Consider the following 20,774-nt stretch of genomic DNA (forward strand, 5'->3'; position numbering starts at 1 on the left):
TTTGTGGTTTCTGCATTGCTGAACAGGGTTGACACTGTCAGTGCTGCTGCATGCTGGGAAAGGAAGAGGGAAGAGATGGACAGCTTCTTTGTTTCTTTAGCATCAGCAGGGGGCATACAAACAGGCACAGTGACTGGCATAGTGTCCCAAGGAAGAGGTGGCCCTTTGTCATTAGCAGCAGTAGTCACGGACATACACACAGACAATGAGTAAAGGCCAAGAAAGGGGAGGGGTAGGATTGGCAGCCCCACCTCCTCATTACAGGGAGGAGGACACACAGACAGAGTCTGGTGAGAGGCTGGATAAGACCAGGTTGCTCCAGTCCTGAGCAGTTCAACTAATTTTGGGTGAAGGAAGCTGTTGGGGAAAAAAAAGTCACCGCAGAAGCTTGCCAAAGGAGTTGCCTCTGAATACTAGGACAGGAATAATCCACCACTCTCAGCCACGAGAAGGAGTGCCTGCCCATAAATAATCCCCACTAGACTCCTTTTCCCTTTCTACAAATCCCCTGAAGCTGCTGAATTAGAAAAGACCTGGCCTAATGTCTCCTGCCTTGAGAGTTGTAAAATGATCCCATGCCCTACGGCAAGTATTAGAATTGCCTGGTTAACTCATTTGTGAATCAGCTGGATGGCCAATCTTGGTTCCAATATACTGCTTACATGTGAGGAATTGAAACCTGGATCTGATATTCTGCTCTCCCTTACATATGAGGGATTCAGATATCTGGTCTAAAACTTACTCTTCCCTATGTGTGTAGAGCATGGATCCTAGCCACAATATTCTGTTCTCTTCCATCTGCTCAGATCATGGCTCCCAGCACCATCCCTCTGCTCTTCCCTACATGAGCTCTGAGTTCTGCACATATAGGGGAAAGCAGAATATTTGAGCTGACATTTGAGTTCTGTGCACATACACGAGGGCGGAATATTAGAGCTGAGACTGGCTGTGTGGGTCTCCGAGGAGTATTTTTCCCTATGGCAGTTTTTAAAGAATCTCACTTTTGATGAAGGATTGTGCAATATAAATTCTTATTCATGATTTTTTTTAAATCAGTCATTTATTTCATCACTTCTAGAAAGCACTGAAATGTTAAAAATGAAACGTAGGTCACATTATGAAAAAAATCTCTGTGGCTTTTACTTCCTTAAACAAAACAACCAAAATAGGATGACGAAAAGAGGATGCTGGGAAATGTTGGATAATATTGTAATTACAGTATACAGACTATATTTTCAGACTTCAACCTGGTCTTGCACTTGTCGTACATGTGTTTAAGCACTGTCACCTCTGCATGCAGGTAATAGGTTCTATCTATCAACTGCACGTGCACAAATAGAGATCATGTTTTTAAAATTTGTTTCGGGGGAGAAAAGGAGATCAGACTTGGAAAAACATGACTGCTGGATGCTGAGTGAGCACAGGAAGCATTAAGCAGAAAGACAACAAGGATATAGCTGAATCCACGATGTAAAATTAAGGCTACATTAAGTCTACCCGTAATGTGAAAAAGTCTGTTTACCCAGCTAGGTGTATGGTAATTTCAACCTGCAGTGCAAAACTGTAAGGTTTACTTTTATTTCTATTGATTTTCTGTTTTCCCAAAGTTGAAGTTTTTTGGTTTTTAATTTAAGGAAGTTTTTGGCTGGTTTGGGATTACTGTTGCATATTGTCCTGAGGACAGGTAAATGATCCGTGGCCTCGGAGGACAGACTGGAGGGAGGCCTGAACTTAAGTCCAGCTCAGGTTCTTGGTCAAAAGAAGCAAAGACCAAGGTTGCTGTCAGTGCCCTGGCTTCAGACATCCCAAAGCATGAGAAAAACCTAAAAAACAAAGGATGAGAGATGGGTTCATGGAAAAAAGACAACAGTTACAAATTGTTTTCTCTTTGCAGTTTGCAAAATTAATTTGGGGGTTTTTTTGGATCTGAAAATATTTAAAAAATTGTTTTACCTTCAGGGTCCTGAGATTCACATTTCTGCAGCTGTTTGAAAACATTTTTTAAAACAACAGTTTCAAATGTGGATACCTAAAGTGAGGTGTCTAAATATATATTTAGATACCTAAAACAGAAGTGCCTGTATCTCCTGTATGTTGTACTGTTGAAGCCTCCACTGACTTCAGTAGCATCTGTGAGTGCACAGCAATTCTGAAAATGAGGCCAATTTTAACATGGATTAAGATTCCTAAATTTAGGCATCTGCATTTGAAAATGTCAGTTCTGTTTTTTTGGGTAGTTCAAAATCTGTATTTTCTTTGCCAGCTTTGACTGTAATTATAAATCAGTGCTGGCTGCCTTATGTTAATGAGTGCTGTTGTAGCCATGTTGGAACAAGGATTTTAGACAGACAAGGTGCGTGAGGTAATATCTTTTACTGGACTGACTTCTGTTGGTCAAAAGAGACAAGCTTTCAAGCTAAAGAAGAACTCTGTGAAACTTTAAAGCTTGTCTTTCACCAACAGAAGTTGGTCCAGTAAAAGATATTACCTCACCTATCTTGTCTCTCTTAAATAAAGGAAGTAAATAATTGATTTTCTCATACAGAGTTCTGCATTCCATTCCAGTCCATCCCACTTGCTAATGTTCCATTTTGGGTGAATTAGAAAACCAAGAAACCAGTTAATTCTGACATAGAATCATAGGACTGGAAAGTAGGGTTGCCAATGCCAACCCTCCAGGATTGACCTGGAGTCTCCAGGAATTAAAGATTAATCTTTAATTAAAGATTATGTCATGCAAAGAAACCTCCAGGAATACATCCAACCAAAATTGGCAACCCTACTGGAAAGGTCCTCAAGAGGTCTTCTAATCCAGTCCCCTGCACTCAAGGCAGGATTAAGTATTATCTGGACCAGCCCTGACAGGTGTTTGTCTAGCCTGCTCTTAAAAATCTCCAGTGACAGAGATGCCATAACCTCCCCAGGCAATTTATTCCAGTGCTTATCTATCCTGACAGCTAGGAAGCTTTTCCTAATGTCCAACCTAAACATCCCTTGCCACAATTTAAGCCCATTACTCCTTGTCCTATCCTCAGAGGTTAATAAGAACATTTTTTCTCCCTCCTCCTTGTAACAACTTTTTATGTTCTTGAAAACTGCTATGTCCACCCTCAGTATTCTCTTCTCCAGACTAAACAAACCCAATTTCTTCAATCTTCCTTTATAGGTCATATTTTTGTACATATTTAATAATTTGTATTGCTCTTCTCTGGACTTTCACCAGTTTGTCCACATATGTTTCCTGAAATATGGCATCCAGAACTGGACACAATACTCCAGCGGAGGCCTAATCAGCGCGGAGTAGAGTGGAAGAATTACTTAGACCAATTAGGTTCTCCCTACTTTACTAGGGATGTACCAACACCTAGCTTTTGTACTATAGTTTGCATGACAAATATTATTCAGGAGCCAGCCAGTCAAATTTGAAGAAAGTAAAATGTTAGTAGTCATTATTAATCTTCCAGGAAAGCGAACATGAATGCTAGATACTGGCTACACCTTACAGAATGAATATTCAAAATTAGGCTAAAACTGGAAAAATCTGTATTTTAAAAGTTTCCCCACACAGCTGGCCAGTCTTTTCCAGGCTGTTTTGCTGATGTTGTGCTACTGACCCTGTTGTAAGGCAAGTATCTCAAATTTTCACTGCTGTCTTTCACCCAGTTCACAAATTGAGAGGCCTTAAAATGGCCAGCAAATCCATCACGATCTGCCACAGCCTTTGCTACTGTTAGAAGTCTTTCCCCTATATTGTATATATTTTGCGATGTGGCTCTTTACAAGTAAGTGGAATCCTGCTGCCTGACATCTTCCTTGGATTTTTTATTCTTTCTCATTCAGAATTTTGGTCTTTATAAGGGCTCAGTGAAATGCAGAAAGCACCAGTTTTTAAACACAAAAACTATTAAATGAGAATATCAATGTCTGTGAATATAATTTCTACCCTTATATATTTTGGTACAGTGTTGTATAGTATTAGCAAGCTTATGCGCTCCACTTATATTGTATCATGTTTTCACTAACATTTGATTATTATTTGCAGAAATTAGTACAGCAATACTTACATGAGCTACTGTAAAAACTATTTAACTGTATGATGACTCCTTAGAGGAAAAAAATCAGAACTAGTTTAAATGTTCTCTAGCGCAAAAAGACATTTAATAGCAGTGGGACATTTTTGTTTGCCACTTTTAGCATCAAACCACAGACACTGTAACCAGAAAATTGTCTGAACCAAGTTAGGCCCGTCAGCGCTGCAGTACAATCTGCATAGTGTACTGTTAAGTATAGTATAATATGGCCTTGTCCACATACTTTTTCTAAAAATAAATGGAATCCCCACAATTGCCCTCACCATTCAGCTCCACCTTATGATTGTGAAGACTGCCTTTTTCTTAATGTCAATATGTTTCTGTTTTGCTGAGTTTGCGGACAGAAACAGTGTCAACATTCAGGAGATGTGTGACTATATTCACCTTAATGGGTTACTAAACTTCAAAACGTAGTGATAATAGTTTGATTGCTAACCCTCATAAACAAGCAGCCAAAGCACTTAGATGAAATACTGTAAACCTGAAAGAAAAAGTACAGCTATTGTAAATCAGGTTTGGGATTTTATGTTTTCTAGCTCCTAGGAAACAACATTCAAGAAGTAAAATTAGAGCATATGTGGCATGTTTTGCAAAGTTTTAATGCTAATATTCTGCAGACATATTATTTCAAGTGATATACTATTTAGCTATCTTGTGAATGTCTTGGGAGAAGCAGAGAGGAAAATTAGATACCTCGCTTATTGTCATTTTGGTTATTACCTCTTCAAAGGTACTTGGATATTACAGTGATAGACACTCACAGGAGACATAAATAGACAGACAGATAGGTTTGCCCTACCATTTATTAAAATTTGTAAAATTTAGAGTAATTGATCACATTTAAAAAGCATTACAATATTATTGTCATGCAGGATATTCAAAACTATTAATGCTAAGAACAGAATAAAACAAATATGGTCTAAAATATAGGACAGATTCTGATCTATTATAAATTGAAATAGCTCCAGTGAAGTCAAAGGAACTACATTAACTTTACACTAGCTGAGGATTTGGCTCTAAATTTGTCTCAGAAAAGCACACATCAGAGTTAAGCTACGTACTGATATTTCCATCCTTCACTATTGTCTATTATCAGAAAAAAAGTAACTCCCTTCAGATGCATAAATTACAGAAGCAGACCAAAAAACACACGATAGTGCAAAACCAGCGTGATGTTTTTCTATATAAACTTATTTTGTTTCAGTTCTAAAACTGCTTCTTAGCACATTACTTTTGGATACAAAGAAACAACTGTCTACATTCCTATAGATACATTTCAGCCAAAAATCAATGAAGCCTTATGGCTAAAAACAGGACAAAACATGCTGGGCGAAGTGTGGTTTACATTTTATAGATCTGATTAAACATCACAATTTAAAATTTACATTTGCTCTCAGGCAAGTGGGTGTGCAGCAAGGATTTCAGCCAAGCTCTCAGGTCCCTTCCTATCCCTTTGAAGTGCATAATCCTAGTTTTCATTGCCAAAACTCAAGTGAGGAACATTACATGGGACGAAATTAGAGATACAGGAAAAACAGTAGTTTAAATCTGTAAAATGCAGAGCACCTCCTGCAAGACTTTTAGACAAAGACTTTAAAAAAATAGTAGCCTACAGTTAGGGGCCTAAATTTCTATGTATGTTCCTGAATAACAAGTCTGATTTTTAAGTTCTGAGCAACCAGAAACTCCCAATGAAGTCACTGGAAACTGCTGGTTGCTCAAAACTTATGAAAATCAGACCAGTTATTTAGAAACCTAAGTATGGACCTGGGACTCTAAGTTTAGACTCCAATGTTTAAAAAAAATCTTGGCCTTAATGTCCTTGACTCTATTGACTTCAATTTAAAAGGAGGTGAGAGTCCTCAGAAGTGAAACCTACAGGATCACATCCCAGGAAAATTAAAATAGTCCCCCTCCATCTTGATACACAGCCAGTTTTAAATCCATATATGATAGCAACTCTTTCCCAGCTAATTTAAATATATTTTTCTATTAAGATTTTGTGACACAAAGACACGCTTTATTAAAGTTCAAATACTCTACACCTACTGTATTCCCTTTATCAGTCACAAAAAAAGCAAAACCATAAAATATAAAACAGGTTAGAGTAGTAGCATGGAGGTAAATTTGACTCTGCAGTCCTAGAAGGGACTATCTTCCAGCCATATCACATCATCAAACTGTGGTCCTGTCAGACTTCACAAGCTAAGCAGAAGTAGGTCTGACAAGTGCTTGGATAGCAGACATCCAAGGACACTGAAAGGTGCAACAGGACGTGGTTTTGGTAGTTTAGTTGGTAATGCACAATATTCAAACTTGATGTCTTAATGAGATGTCCACAATAGATCTGGTCAAAATTTTTCCAACAAAACAGTTTTCCATAAAAAGAAATGCTGATTTGACAAAATCTAAACATTTAGCAGGAATGTATTTTCCATGAAAACAAATATTTTGTTTCAACAAAGTCAAAGCACTTCATATTTTTAAGGTCAAAGTGCTTTGTTTCAATCATATCATTTGACTTTTAAGTAAAAATGATAGTCAAAACAAAGCACATCAACCTTATTGAAACATTTCAATAAGGCTGTTTCAATATTTCCAAAACAATTTTTTCAGAATTTCTGTTTTGTGAAATATGTTGACTTTTTGTTTCAAATTGGGATGACAGAAAATTTTTAAGTGCTGGAATTTCCAGCAGAACAGAAATTTCAGGTTTCAACCAGCTCTAGTCCAAACTACACTAGTCTACACTGCAATTAAACACTCACAGCTGGCCCGTGTCAGCTGACTCAGGCTCATTCGGGCTACAGGGCTGTAAAATTCCTGCAAAATCCCAGTGCAGACATTCAGGCTCAGGCTAGTGCCTGACCTCTGGGACTCTGTGAGGGGGCAGAGTCCTTGAGCCTGAACCTAATTGTCTATACTGCAATTTAACTGCAATTTATAGCTCCGCAGCTCAAGCCCACAAGCCAAAATCAGTTGACAGAGGCCAACCGTGGGTGTTTTATTGTAGTGTAGACATACCCTACATTTCAGTGAAGAGATTCCTGTATACCATACAATGTGCTGATCAAAGACACTATATAAAAGGCAAATATACACTGTCAACCTCAGTTTCAAATTGCATGATATAGATACAACTTGTGGGAAAAGTTGTGACTGGAATGAGATAGGGAGTTACACAGCCCTACTCAGATCAACAATGATTCAAGCTTGCTCAGGAAACCTAGATTCCATTTCCAATGTATTTAGGAAAAAGAAAAGGACAGAGCATGTTCAGCTAACTAGGGCCAAATAACGCTTCTTAGAATCACACTTTTATGATATCTTTCCTATGTTATTAGGGTCCGAGCTTGCAAATCCTTCATCACACAAATAGCTTATACTCACATAAATAATCTCACTGCTGACAATCATGTGACCAAGACTTTGCGGGATTGGGCCATTACTTGTTAAGCCATATTCACCCTTACATTAATCCTGTACTAGCCACAACTTTTGTTACTATAGGGCTCAAGCACAATCTGTGCAGTGGAATAGGAATTGAAGTTACCCAAATGGTGCTATTTATTATCCCATGCCTTGAGCATGCTTTTATAGCATGGATCTATGAAGGATTTTTTCTAAAAATATCCTTGTTCACACTGGTCATAATAACTTGGCTAGAAGCCTGGTCCCTGTGATGTTTACAAACCCAGCATATAGATACATTATGTATACAGCACTGGCCAGCACAGTTCCAACCACAATGTGAGCATTGGATAGGCTTAACAAAGACTTTTTAAAACCTCAAAGACTACAGTTTGTGAAAAAACATTATGCCTCCTTTCAAACAAGTGCGTGTCGTAAGTATTTTTGGAAGTCACATCACAATAATGTAATTTAAGCAGAGCTGCTATGCCAGCAGTAACTGTGCCACTAAACCAGTGAGACTGTGCCAAGAACGAAGAATTGCTTAATAAACACTCGAGACTCTCTGACATCTCCATGCTCACTATTATTATATATAACCTAACACTCCAGCCCATGCAGCGGTCAGTTTAGGAAGGGTCATAATAATTAGCATACAAATATTCAACATCACCACATCCTAATTAAGTGTTAGTTTCCTCATTTTACTTATGGAGAAACAGACGTAGTGAAGTTAAGGCTTTGATCCAGCAAAGCAAATAAGTATATACTTAATTTTAAGCATGTGAATAAATGGGACCACTTGTAGTTAACATTAAGCACCTGCTTAAATGTTTTGCTGGATTAGGGCCTAAGTAATTTGTCCAGAACTATAAACTAAATCAGTGGCAGAACCAGGATTAGACCTCAGAAGTGCCTTACTCCTAGCACTGTTCTTAGTGCACTAGACCAGCTCTTGGTTTAGCAATAGTTTGTACTAATCACACACAGGTATTTTTATTGGTCAATTATGTAGAAACTGTTTCTTGATAGCGTCCTCCTCCTTTTGAGCTGCTGTTAATAATTTCAGATAAATCACTTTCAAATACTTCCTCTTCCTGCTCCTCCATTTGGGGCTCTTTGGTGAGCCTAAATGAGACAGCCCTGCTCTTATTGCCAAAGTGCTCAGCATAGGACATAGTATTTAGTACAGCCATAGGAGCAAGTGCCACTTCCACGAGCTATGCTAGGCCAGGCCTTTCTGAAAGCCGCAAAAGTTTCAATGACACAGAACTCAGCATCCTTCGGAACAAAGAGACTAACTGGAATTAAAATGTATAGCAAAATCTAGACCCGGGACACCTCTGGGATTTCAAAATGCAACACTTGAACATGCAGTCTTTTTTAACTCAGCAGGAAGCACAAACCACAGATCCCTGCAGGTAGAATCATAATTTTAAAAGTTTAGGATGAAAAGCATTTCAGACCAAATTCAGTCTTCATTTACACCTTTGCAACCCCATTAATATTGCTGGGACAGCATGCATATAACTAAGAACAGAGTTTAGCCTTTATGCCTACAACTATCCCATTCATCAAAAATATGTTTGCTGTGGGAGCACACATATACAAAACATTAGTCATACAAAACCTACCTGTGTAGCATTCATCGCTGCAGTTTAATTCGCTGTTAACCAAGCTGGGGAACTGATTGCTGATGGTTTGTTTATGCACATGAGTACTGGTACCAGTAGCTTGGTTCACGGTCCAAGTATCACTGGGACATCCTCTTCTTTTGGTGAGGTAAGGTTTGTCCTTCATGTGATGCACAGAGCTGACTGTAATATTGTTACCTGTACATGAAGGTCCTATCCCTGTATATAATGCATTTGCTTCACTAGCAGGAACTTCTTGGTGTCTCATACTTACGGTCCTTACAGTTTAAAAAAAAAATACAGTAAGCTTCAGTTTATCTGGCCCAGAACTTGTGTTTTAGTCTTACTAGCTCTTCTTTTGAAGATAAAAAAACCCCAAACCTAATTTCAGTAGTTTAAAATCCTGCATAGAAACTATGTTTTCCAAATAGCTGTGTAACTGCTACCAATTCCTGCTTTGCATTTTACTGTTGACATGAGCTTCTAATGCAGAAACTCAAAAGTAACACCTTGTTAAAGCAGTTACACCAGATTCAAAGAACATTGCTCCTGCACAAAATGTTGTAGATCAAATAAAGCAAGCCTTTACTGAGCACGCTCTTGTGTTACTGTCTCTGACAGCTAAGTGTAGAGTTCCTAGCACAGGCTGGTCTTTGGGAGATTATGTAAAGCCAGAAAGATTAACATAATGGGGTGGGCAGTGAATGACGCTAAAGTCACATTGCATAGCACTTACCAAAAAGGGGATAGAGAATGGTTTCAAAAGATTCTGTGTTTTTCTAGTCATTGGAACCTCAGAGGCAGAACAGCTTCATACATAAACCCTGATTACCTCGTTTTACTGACAACAGTAGAGCAAATTAGCAATTAACACTAGGTGTGTGAGGGTAAGTGTGTGTGAAAGAGAGATTTGATGAAAGTTTATATATCTGCCATTCATCAAAAGAAATGCAGTTCCAAGCAGAACATAGAGAAAACTGCATGATTTGCATGTTGTACGATTGCAAAGGTTTCTAGTGGGTGTTCTTTTATAAAAGGAAACAAAAACAGTGTTCTTCCTTCAATTAGGGGAATATATCAACATTCTTCTCAACTTTGCTCAGCTGAGTAAGGAAAGTGCATAGTCCCAATCTAAATCAGGAATACATCTCCAATTATATTATTCTTCCTTTTCAGTAATTTTTAGAAAATTATAAAGAATAGCATGCATGTTATAAAAACTTGAAGATATGCAGAATCATTATGGGCATAATCCTGCAACTCTTACTCATGCAAGTATTTTTACTCATGCAGGTAGTCCTATTAAAATGGCGAACTACAAAGGAGAGTCTAAAGAAGTCTATTAAGAGCCTCACTTGTGTAATTCATACCTCCTTCCAGCCCCTACAACATGTATGTTACACCAAGACCCCCTGGTGCTCACACTTACTTAGTTTCACACCCACTTACAAAGGTGTAATTTACACCTTCCCTCACATCACCTCAGAACTTGTCCCACTGAGTCTAACTTTGACCCTCTGAATGTAACGGAATCTAAACTGATGTAATATGCCTGCTAAGGGGCCAGAAGAAAGGAATGCAGCAGGCAAGTAACTAACAGGAGAATATAAGAATGTGAAAGTTAAAATAGCCACACACTGCTCGAACCTACACTCCAAACAGCCTGCAAAAGATGTAAGTTACACTAACTTGGATTCCCTTACACATTGATAAATGGTTGTAAGTATGTCTCAGGGAATCTAACCAAGTATAAGAGAGTCTGACTTACACCATGCTACATATCACCACTGAATGGCCCAAAGAAACTACTTCTGTGACTAATGACTACTACGGTCAGCAAAGGCTGCAAGATTTGGCCCTTTTGCTTACAAAATATTAGCTTGTGTGCTCCCACAAACCTAGGGACTACTTTTCTAGGTGGCTCTTACACAAGTTGTGTATTATTCCCTTTTCTCACAGTGCAGCCACATTAGAGGGGATCACGACCTATCTTATAATGATAAAACAATGAATCCTAGAGGTATTTCACCTCCTCACTAAGATTAAAGTAAGACAGAAGGTTAGCTTTTATGGCACAAAGATGCTATCTATCCTATTCACTAGAACAAAGAACTGTCAGCTAAAGACAAAGAGAGTTGCTTTTTATGGCATATATCTGAGTGGTCTGTGATAGTATATAATATTATGGTCAAAGCAGGAATTTATGGCAGTCAGAAGAACCAATTTACAATGTCACCAGACAGAGAGACAGCTAAACATTTGGATAAACATGGGATCTCAGTTAATTCTTTCTTATGTCATCTAGGAACCCTCCCTTATGTATAAGCACACATAGAAATGTCTAACCAATTAGGTGTTTCTACAATACTGACAGGTGAGTTTGAGTTCTGCAAGGACAGTACAGACTAACACTGGACTCCTGAAGCAGTAATAAACCACAGTAAACAAGCTGTGAAAACTGCACAGTAAAAGTAGCAAACAGTAAAAAGCACAGCTGCCTATACAGTCTTTAATTTCATGGGCACCTCTGTGCTGCACAGAGCTGAATAGTCTCAGCAATCTCTCTCTGAAGAATAAGCACCACCACCAAGCAGGATATGTGGTAATCTCAGGCATGATTTAACTTGCGACTGATGTGGAGTGCAGAAGAGGACATTTTAAAGGGGCAGTGTCAAGAAGAGAGCAGACTAAGAAATTAAATTAGAAAAGTTCTTCCTCCCTGGAATATGCATCAGTTTGAAATCTTCTATGCCTCACATGGAGTCACAGAATCATAGAATATCAGGGTTGGAAGGGACCTCAGGAGGTCATCTAGTCCAACCCCCTGCTCAAAGCAGGACCAATCCCCTACTAAATCATCCCAGCCGGGGCTTTGTCAAGCCTGACCTTAAAAACCTCTAAGGAAGGAGATTCCACCACCTCCCTAGGTAACCCCTTCCAGTGCTTCACCACCCTCCTAGTGAAAAAGTTTTTCCTAATATCCAACCTAAACCTCCCCCACTGCAACTTGAGACCATTATTCCTTGTTCTGTCATCTGCTACTACTGAGAACAGTCTAGATCCATCCTCTTTGGAACCCCCTTTCAGGTAGTTGAAAGAAGCTATCAAATCCCCCCTCATTCTTCTCTTCTGCAGACTAAATAAACCCAGTTCCCTCAGCCTCTCCTCATAAGTCATGTGCTCCAGCCCGCTAATAATTTTTGTTGCCTTTCCCTGGACTCTTTCCAATTTTTCCACATCCTTCTTGTAGCGTGGGGCCCAAAACTGGACACAGTACTCCAGATGAGGCCTCACCAATGCTGAATAGAGGGGAATGATCACGTCCCTCAATCTGCTGGCAATGCTCCTACTTATACAGTCCAAAATGCATTAGCCTTCTTGGCAACAAGGGCACAAGAAGTCACTGTAGCACTGGGGACCTGGGGTAGAACAGAATTTGATGTGTAGTGGGCTCTGAAAAATATAAATCATAAAAATAGTATTTATGATTTTATGCTGAACTCCTTAAATCCATAAGTATGCACTTCTTAACTGATGTTTTAATCACTAGGAGGACATATTTTCTCTTTAATGTGCCTGCAGAACTTGTGCATTTTGGTTAGCAACCATCTCTTTGGATAGCTCTTGGCATAGAATTCCTTATTTGTTTTTTCAATATATACTTACTTATAAAGGGAAAGTAAAGGAAACATGTAAAACAACCAAGAGTTGTGATTATTCCCATGCTTGAATAATGTGTGCCAGGGCATTCAAATGATCACCATAAAAATGCACCAATGGCCTGCTCCTTCAAAATACACTATGCAACACATTTGTAAAGTCTGGGTTGTGTCCCCTGCTAGTGGCTAGATCACATAAAGAATAACAACTGCTAACTAAGAGAGTTACTCTTTTAGTGCCAGTGGTAGAGGTCTGTGGTTTAGTACGGAAGGTCCTGCTGATGATCTGTATTGGGGTCAATACCCTGTATACTTCCCATGTGGCATGGAGTAACCTCACTGCACACTAACTTACTTCCCATCTCTCTTTTTTTTTAACCTTGTCCATTTGTAAGAGACCACAGAAACACAGAAATTGCTAGACTGGCTCAGATCCATGGTCCAGTTAGTCCAGTGCCCTGTCTCTGACAGTGGCCAGCACCAGATGCTTCAGAGGAAGGTGCAAGAAAACAAACAGCAGGTAAATGTGGGGTAATCTGCCCTTCCCCCTCCCCACATACACACAAAGGTTTTGTCCGAATCCCTAATAGCTAGAATCTGAAACATGAGATTTCCAGTACTTTTTTTGTTAACATTAACCATTATTACTGGATATTCTTGTTATACATATAAATGTTCAATCCTTCTTTGACCCTTGCTACATTCTCAGCCTCAGTGACATCCTGTTGCAACAAGGTCCACAATCTAATTATGAGTTATATGATAAAGTGTTTCTTTTTAGCAGTTTGGATCTGCCACTTCTCAGTTTCCTCGAATGTCCCCTTGTTTCTGTTATGAGACAGGGGAAACAGAAGCTCCTAATCTACCTTACCTATTATACCATTCATTATTTTGTATACTTTTGCCATGTCCTCTCTATGGTAAACAATTCTGACCTTTTCAATCTCTCTTCATAGGAGAGTTTTTCTAATTTAGCTCAATTGAAAACCTCACTTAATAGCAATACAGTCACAGTTCAACAGTGAAGGCAGTGTGGCCTACTGGACAGAGCACTGACTGGGACTTGCATTCTTTTCCTAGCTCTGCCACTGGTCTGCTGTGTAACCTTGGACAAGTCACTTCACCTCTCTGTGCCTCATTTTCCCCATCTGTAAAATGAGAATAATGATACTGACCTTTGTAAAATGCTTGTAGATCTATTGATGAAAAACACTTTGTGAGAGTGAGGGATTATTATTTACCTTTAGCTCAATGTTAGCAGTTCAGATTATAAGATTGATTGAACTAGTTAGTTTTTGTGTGCCTTAGTTGTCAGGATGTTCAATCTGAGACATCAGCTCCTAATGATGTCAAATGGAGATGTGGGTGCTCAGTACTTCTGAAAATTAGGCCTAAGGATGGTGTCTCAAACTGGACACCCAACATTAGTGTCTTCTTTTGAAAAAATGGTTATAGGAAACTACTATAGTCTCTAAGAAGAAAGAGTAATATCATTCTGAATTCTGAAATCAACTAAGGTTGTGCAGGGCAGCTGAGGTCATGCAGAGCTTCTAAACTTTTATGAGGTCATCCCTTATGATTCTGAACATTCTGTTCCTCCCTCAGTGTCAGTTCAGCTCTTGCTCTGCACATTTCAGTTGCTTTATAAACAGTCTTCCCCAATGTATGCAATGATTATTTACATAATTATTTGAACTGGGGTTTACAATGTACTAATATACAAATACTAAATTTGGCCAAGTAAAATAAAAGTGTCCATTCTTAGAGCTGGGTGCAGTGTGAGGGATTTTCTTTACCAGTGTTGGTACTAGAGATGGGAAATCTTGAATCCAAGCATCCCAAAGCATCGGAAAAGTTTGGGGCTCTAGATACAAATCCAGCTATGAACTTTGTGGATTGGGCCCATTACTAGTTTGGGAAAACACTTTCTTCAGTTCCAAACCACATCATAAAGACAGCCCTACTTGGTCAGACCAAAGGTCCATCTAGCCCAGTATCCTGTCTTCCAAGAGTGGCCAGTGCCAGGTACCACAGAGGGAATGAACAGAACAGGTAATCATCAAGTGATCCATCCCCTGTCGCTCATTCCCAGCTTCTGGCAAACAGAGGCTAGGGATACCATCCCTGCTCATCCTGGCTAATAGCCATTGATGGACCTATCCTCTATGTATTTATCTAGTTCTTTTTTGAACCCCGTTATGGTCTTGGCCTTCACAACATCCTCTGGCAAGGTGTTCCACAGGTTGACTGTGCATTGTGTGAAGAAATACTTCCTTTTATTTGTTCTAAACCTGCTGCCTATTAATTTCATTTGGTAACCCCTAGTTTTTGTGTTATGAGAAGTAGTAAACAAAACTTCCTTATCTACTTTCTCTACACCAGTCATGATTTTATAGACCTCTCCTTAGATGTCTCTTTTCCAAGCTGAAAAGTCCCAGTCTTATTAATCTCGCCTCATACGGAAGCCTTTCCATACCCCAATCATTTTTGTTGTCCTTTTCTGAACTTTTTCCAATTCCAATATATATTTTTTGAGATGCGGCATCCACCATAGGCGCCGACTCCGTGGGTGCTCCAGGGCTGGAGCACCCACGGGGAAAAATTGGTGGGTGCTCTGCACTCACTGGCAGCTACCTGCCCCACCCCAGCTCGCCTCCACCTCCGCTCTGCCTCTGCCTCCTCCCGTGAGCACGCCGCGTCCCGCTTCTCCACCTAGCTCCCAGTACTTGTGTTTCGTGGTAGCAAGTGCTGGGAGGGAGGGGAGATGAGGGGCAATGAGGCGCGCTCAGGGGAAGAGGAGGGGCTGGGACGGGGATTTGGGGAAGGAGTCCAATAGGGGCTGGGAGGTGGCAGAGTTGGGGCAGGGACTTTGGGGAAGGGGTTGGAATGGGGGCGGGGCAGGGGTGGGGCAGGGGTGAGCACCCACCGGCGCTGGGAAAAGTTGGTGCCGATGGCGACCACATCTGCACATAGTATTCAAGATATGGGCATACCATGGATTTATATAGAGGCAACATGATATTTTCTGTCTTATTATCTATCCCTTTCTTAATTATTTCCAGCGTTCTGTTTGCTTTTTTGAGTGCCGCTGCACATTGAGATGATGTTTTCAGAGAACTATCCACCAGGACTCCAAGATCTCTTTCTTGAGTAGTAAGCTAATTTAGACCCCATCATTTTATATGTATAGTTGGGATTATGCTTTCCAATGTGCATTACTTTGCATTTATCAACATTAAATTTCATCTGCCATTTTGTTGCCTAGTCACCCAGTTTTCAGAGATCCTTTTGTAGTTCTTTGCAGTCTGCCTGGGTCTTAACTATCTTTCGTAATTTTGTATCATCTACAAATTTTGCCACCTCACTGTTTACCCCCTTTTCCAGATCATTTATGAATATGTTGAATAGGACTAGTCCCAGAACAAACCCCTGGGGGACACCACTATTTACCTATCTCCCTTCTGAAAACTGACCATTTATACCTATCTTTGTTTCCTATCTTTTAACCAGTTACCAATCCATGAGAGCGCCTTCCTTCTTATCCCATGACAGCTTACTTTGTGTAAGAGCCTTTGGTGAAGGTCCTTGTCAAAGGCTTTCTGAAAATCTAAGTACACTATATCCACTGGATCCCCTTGGTCCACATGCTTGTTGACCCCCTTAAAGAATTTTAGTAGATTGGTGAAGCATGATTTCCCTTTACTAAAACCATGTTGACTCTTCCTCAACAAATTACGTTCATCTATATGTCTGACAATATTGTTCTTTACTATAGTTTCAACCAGTTTGCCCGGTAGTGAAGTGAGGCTTACAGGCCTGTAATTGCCAGGATCACCTCTGGAGCCCTTTTTAAAAAATGGTGTCAAATTAGCTATCCTCCAGTCATCTGGTACAAGAAGCTGATTTAAATGATAGGTTACAGATTACAGTTTATAGTTCTGCAATTTCACATTTGAGTTCCTTCAGAACTCTTGGGTGAATACCATCTGGTTCTGGTGACTTATTGTTGTTTAATTTATCAATTTGTTCCAAAACCTCCTCTAATGATACCTCAATCTGGGACAGTTCCTCAGATCTGTCACCTAAAAAGAATGGCTCAGGTTTGGGAATCTCCCTCACATCCTCAGCCGTGAAGACCGATGCAAAGAATTCATTTACTTTCTCCGCAATGGCCTTATCATCCTTGAGTGCTCCTTTAGCACCTGGATCGTCTAGTGGCCCCACTGATGGTTTAGCAGGCTTCCTGCTTCTGATGTACTTAAAAAAAATTGCTATTACTTTTTGAACCTTTGGCTAACTGTTCCTCAAATTCTTTTTGGGCCTTCCTAATTGTATTTTTACACTTCATTTGCCAGTGTTTATTCTCCTTTCTATTTTTCTCGCTAGGATTTAACTTCCACCTTTTAAAGGATGCCTTTTTGCCTCTCACTGCTTCTTTTACTTTGTTGTTTAGCCACGGTGGCTCTTTTTTGGTTCTCTTACTATGTTTTTTTAATTTGGGGTATACATTTAAGTTGAGCCTAGATTATGGTGTCTTTAAAAAGTTTCCACGCAGCTTGCAGAGATTTCACTTTTGGCACTGTACCCTTTAATTTCTGCTTAACTAACCTCCTCATTTTTGTGTAGTTCCCCTTTCTGAAATTAAATGCCACAGTGTTGGGCCACTGTGGTGTTTTTCCTGCCCCAGGGATATTAAATGTAATTATATTATGGTCCCTATTACCAAGCAGTCCAGCTATATCACCTCTTGGACCAGATCCTGTGCTCCACTTAGGAATAAATCAAGAATTGCCTCTCCTCTGCTGGGTTCCAGGACCAGCTGCTCCAAGAAGCAGTCATTTAAGGTGTCAAGAAACTTAAACTCTGCATCCTGTCCCGAGGTGACATCAATTCATTCGTCCATAATTACATTTTGATAATTGAGATTTTGGTTAAAAAAACCCCTACATGTTTCAAAGCCAAACTCAGGTGAAACAGTGTCTTGTTGCAATCAGGCAAAGCCAAGAATTGCACCTGATTTTGATGTAAAACTATAAATGGTCCCAGATTCATTTAAAATTGGACCCAAATTTGCTCAGAAGAATCACAAATTTAGGAAAGCTTTCAATGAACCTGTGCTGAGTTTCAAGTGTAATAAAAATCCAACGCAGGCAGGATTCTCTACGGTGTCATATTTCATTACGAATGTATTTGTTTATAGGTTTCAGAGTGGTAGCCGTGTTAGTCTGTATCAGCAAAAACATTGAGGAGTCCTTGTGGCACCTTAGAGACTAACAAATTTATTTGGGCATAAGCTTTCGTGGGCTAGAACCCACTTCATCAGATGCATGGAGTGGAAAACACAGGAGCAGGTATAAATACATGAAAAGATGTGAGTTGAATTACCAAGTGTGAGGTCAGTCTAATGAGTCAATCGATTAACAACAGGATACCAAGGGAGGAAAAATAACTTTTGAAGTGGTAATGAGAGTGGCCCATTAAAGACAGTTGACAAGAAGGTGTGAGTAACAGTAGGGGGAAATTAGTATTGGGGAAATTAGGTTTAGGTTTTGTAATGACCCAACCACTCCCAGTCTTTATTCAGGCCTAATGTGATGGTGTCCAGTTTGCAAATTAATTCCAGTTCTGCAGTTTCACGTTGGAGTCTGGTTTTGAAGTTTTTTTGTTGACGAATTGCCACTTTCAGGTCTGTTATTGAGTGACCAGGGAGACTGAAGTGTTCTCCTACGGGTTTTTGAATGTTATGGTTCCTGATGAAAGTAGAATGTAACTCATTTACAGTTAGAAAGGTAATTTCACACTGGAGAAAATGTAATAACCCCAGAATGTCAATGTCAAAGTGACTATACTTGGCCTGTAGTTTTTGTGTTCTCTTCTGTATTGCTAAAAATTAGTCTGCCAAATTTGCCCTCAGTTATACCTGTGCCACTCTAAATCGACAGGGTGTAACAAAGGGTAAATTCAGACATTGTGTGCTCTGCTTCTCAGTTGTTTGCGTGTTCATTGTCAACCTCTATCTCTCTCTCTGCCAACCTCTTCTTACTGCTTGACCATTACTATGAATATTGCAATAGGTTCCAAAGGCTTCAGCTGGGATTGGGACCCCCACTTGCTAGGCGCCACACAAACACAAAGCAAGCTAAAGAGGCACCAAAGAGGCATGCTTGAAAGCCTTTTTTGGATTTTACAATCTAAAAAGAGAAAAAACAAACAAAAGGGTGGGTGAAAGGCAAAGGGATCAGAGTGACCTGGCACACAGCTTGTTAGTTCTATTGCTTTTATTTTATTTCATTGCTAAATTCACATATTGCATCATAGAAATATTATACAGTGCGGGGGAGGGAACTGGCAGGCGAAAACAGTAAATAAAAGAAAGGGATGGAGTGGGAAGAAGGAAAACCGCAGGGGAGAAAGAGGAGGACAGAACTGGGAGGGGGACGACAGCAGAAAGATTGTGAGGGAGAGGGAAGGAAGGATATTGGGGCTATTCAGGTTATTCAGCAGACAGAAGACGGTCCAGAGTTACACCCACAGGGACTGCCCCACATACACTCATAGTTCATTAGGCTGTTTTCTGATATTTGTATGATGCAATATGTGAGTTGAGCAAAAATGGGATTGATAATGGTTAATTATTTCCTAGCAGAGGTAAATAAACAGTGGTATTTGAATGTTATGTGTGCTCCCCCATGCACCCTGACACCTGACAGCAGATTATAGTGAATGATGTGATGCCCGAAGAAGAGGAGATGTTCATGGTCTAGATTGTGGGAACTCATATAACCTGGGGTGGTTTCCAGATTCTGGCCCTGGATTTATACACACACTGTGAGGAATGTCACAAAACATGTTTCCTTTAATGAGTTTTGAATTTATAATGAAATGAAACGTCATCAGTGATGTTGTATTACAATAAAAAGCTGTTGTGTAGTCCTTGACTTTAATGAGAATTCTGTGAGCCAACTCAGCTTATCTGTTATCTCTTGTGCTATCACCAGTCATGTGATATCATTCAGCATAGAACCTTATAGCCAAGACAGATACCTGCATTTCTAATGTATTTCACATAATGGGTATTTTTTTTAAATCTATCATAAAGAAACAAAATATAGCATAAGTCCAATTTTTCTGCAGGTCACGTTTAACAGAAGCAGCAAATGGTTAGATGGCGCAGTCAGAGTTCATGTACCATGATTGCAGACTGTTTTGTTACGAATGCTCTAGAAGCATGATTTAACAGCATTCCTTGAAGGCAGACTATTGAAAGGCTAGAGGTTTGTTTCTTATACAACTTATTTTATGTAGTTTTCATAAACTTCATGTTAAAATTGAATATAGAAAAGTTCATAAACCCAAACCCCAAATCTGAATATCCCTCCTCATAGGCGCGGACTTCCACTCTACCCGGGGGAGTGCTCAACCCCCACCTCCACTCCAAGCCCATCCCCTCCCCGCCTCTTCCCATCCCCGCTCCGTCCCCACTCCCCCAAATCCCCACCCTACCCTGCCTCTTCCCGCCCCCGCCACCCACTCCACCCTTTCCCCCAAGGTCCCATCTTCACCCTGCCTCTTCCCACTCTTGCTCCGCCTCGTCCTACCTCTTCCCACCCCCCACCCCCAAGCGTGCCCCATCCCTGCTCCTCGCCGTCCCTCCCAGCACCTCCTGGTTGAATATTTTACCCACAGAAGTCTTAATTTAACAAATATTACTCAAACAGCTCTATTATTAATTTTGATATAATGCAAACTAAACGTTGTGGGTTTCCTCACTCTGAACAATTTGCCAGATACAAACTTGTTTGTAATTATGTGTTATATGCTCAAAGTCTGTTTTGTAACATACTTTATAAAAGTGATTTCCAAAGAAGCTACTCTACAATGCTGGCAGACAGCATTCATACCCAGCTGTGCCATTCCGAGTAAACAACTTTCTGTATAGAAGTCAACATTGAGGGATTTATGCAAACCCCAGTAAAGAT

General features: G+C 39.9%; 1 protein-coding gene across 1 annotated transcript in view; it reads right to left on the reverse strand.

Annotated features, from left to right (window-relative positions):
* The window catches only part of RANBP3L (RAN binding protein 3 like), a 76,348-nt gene that overhangs the window by 45,774 nt on the left and 9,800 nt on the right, over window positions 1-20,774 (reverse strand). The window contains exon 2 of the mRNA XM_077816247.1: window positions 9,137-9,414. Within this exon, the coding sequence (XP_077672373.1) occupies window positions 9,137-9,414 (278 nt within the window). The remainder of the gene's footprint in view (window positions 1-9,136; window positions 9,415-20,774) is intronic.

This window comes from Eretmochelys imbricata, chromosome 5 (genome assembly GCF_965152235.1).
Source record: "Eretmochelys imbricata isolate rEreImb1 chromosome 5, rEreImb1.hap1, whole genome shotgun sequence".
Classification (NCBI taxonomy): Eukaryota; Metazoa; Chordata; order Testudines; family Cheloniidae; genus Eretmochelys; species Eretmochelys imbricata.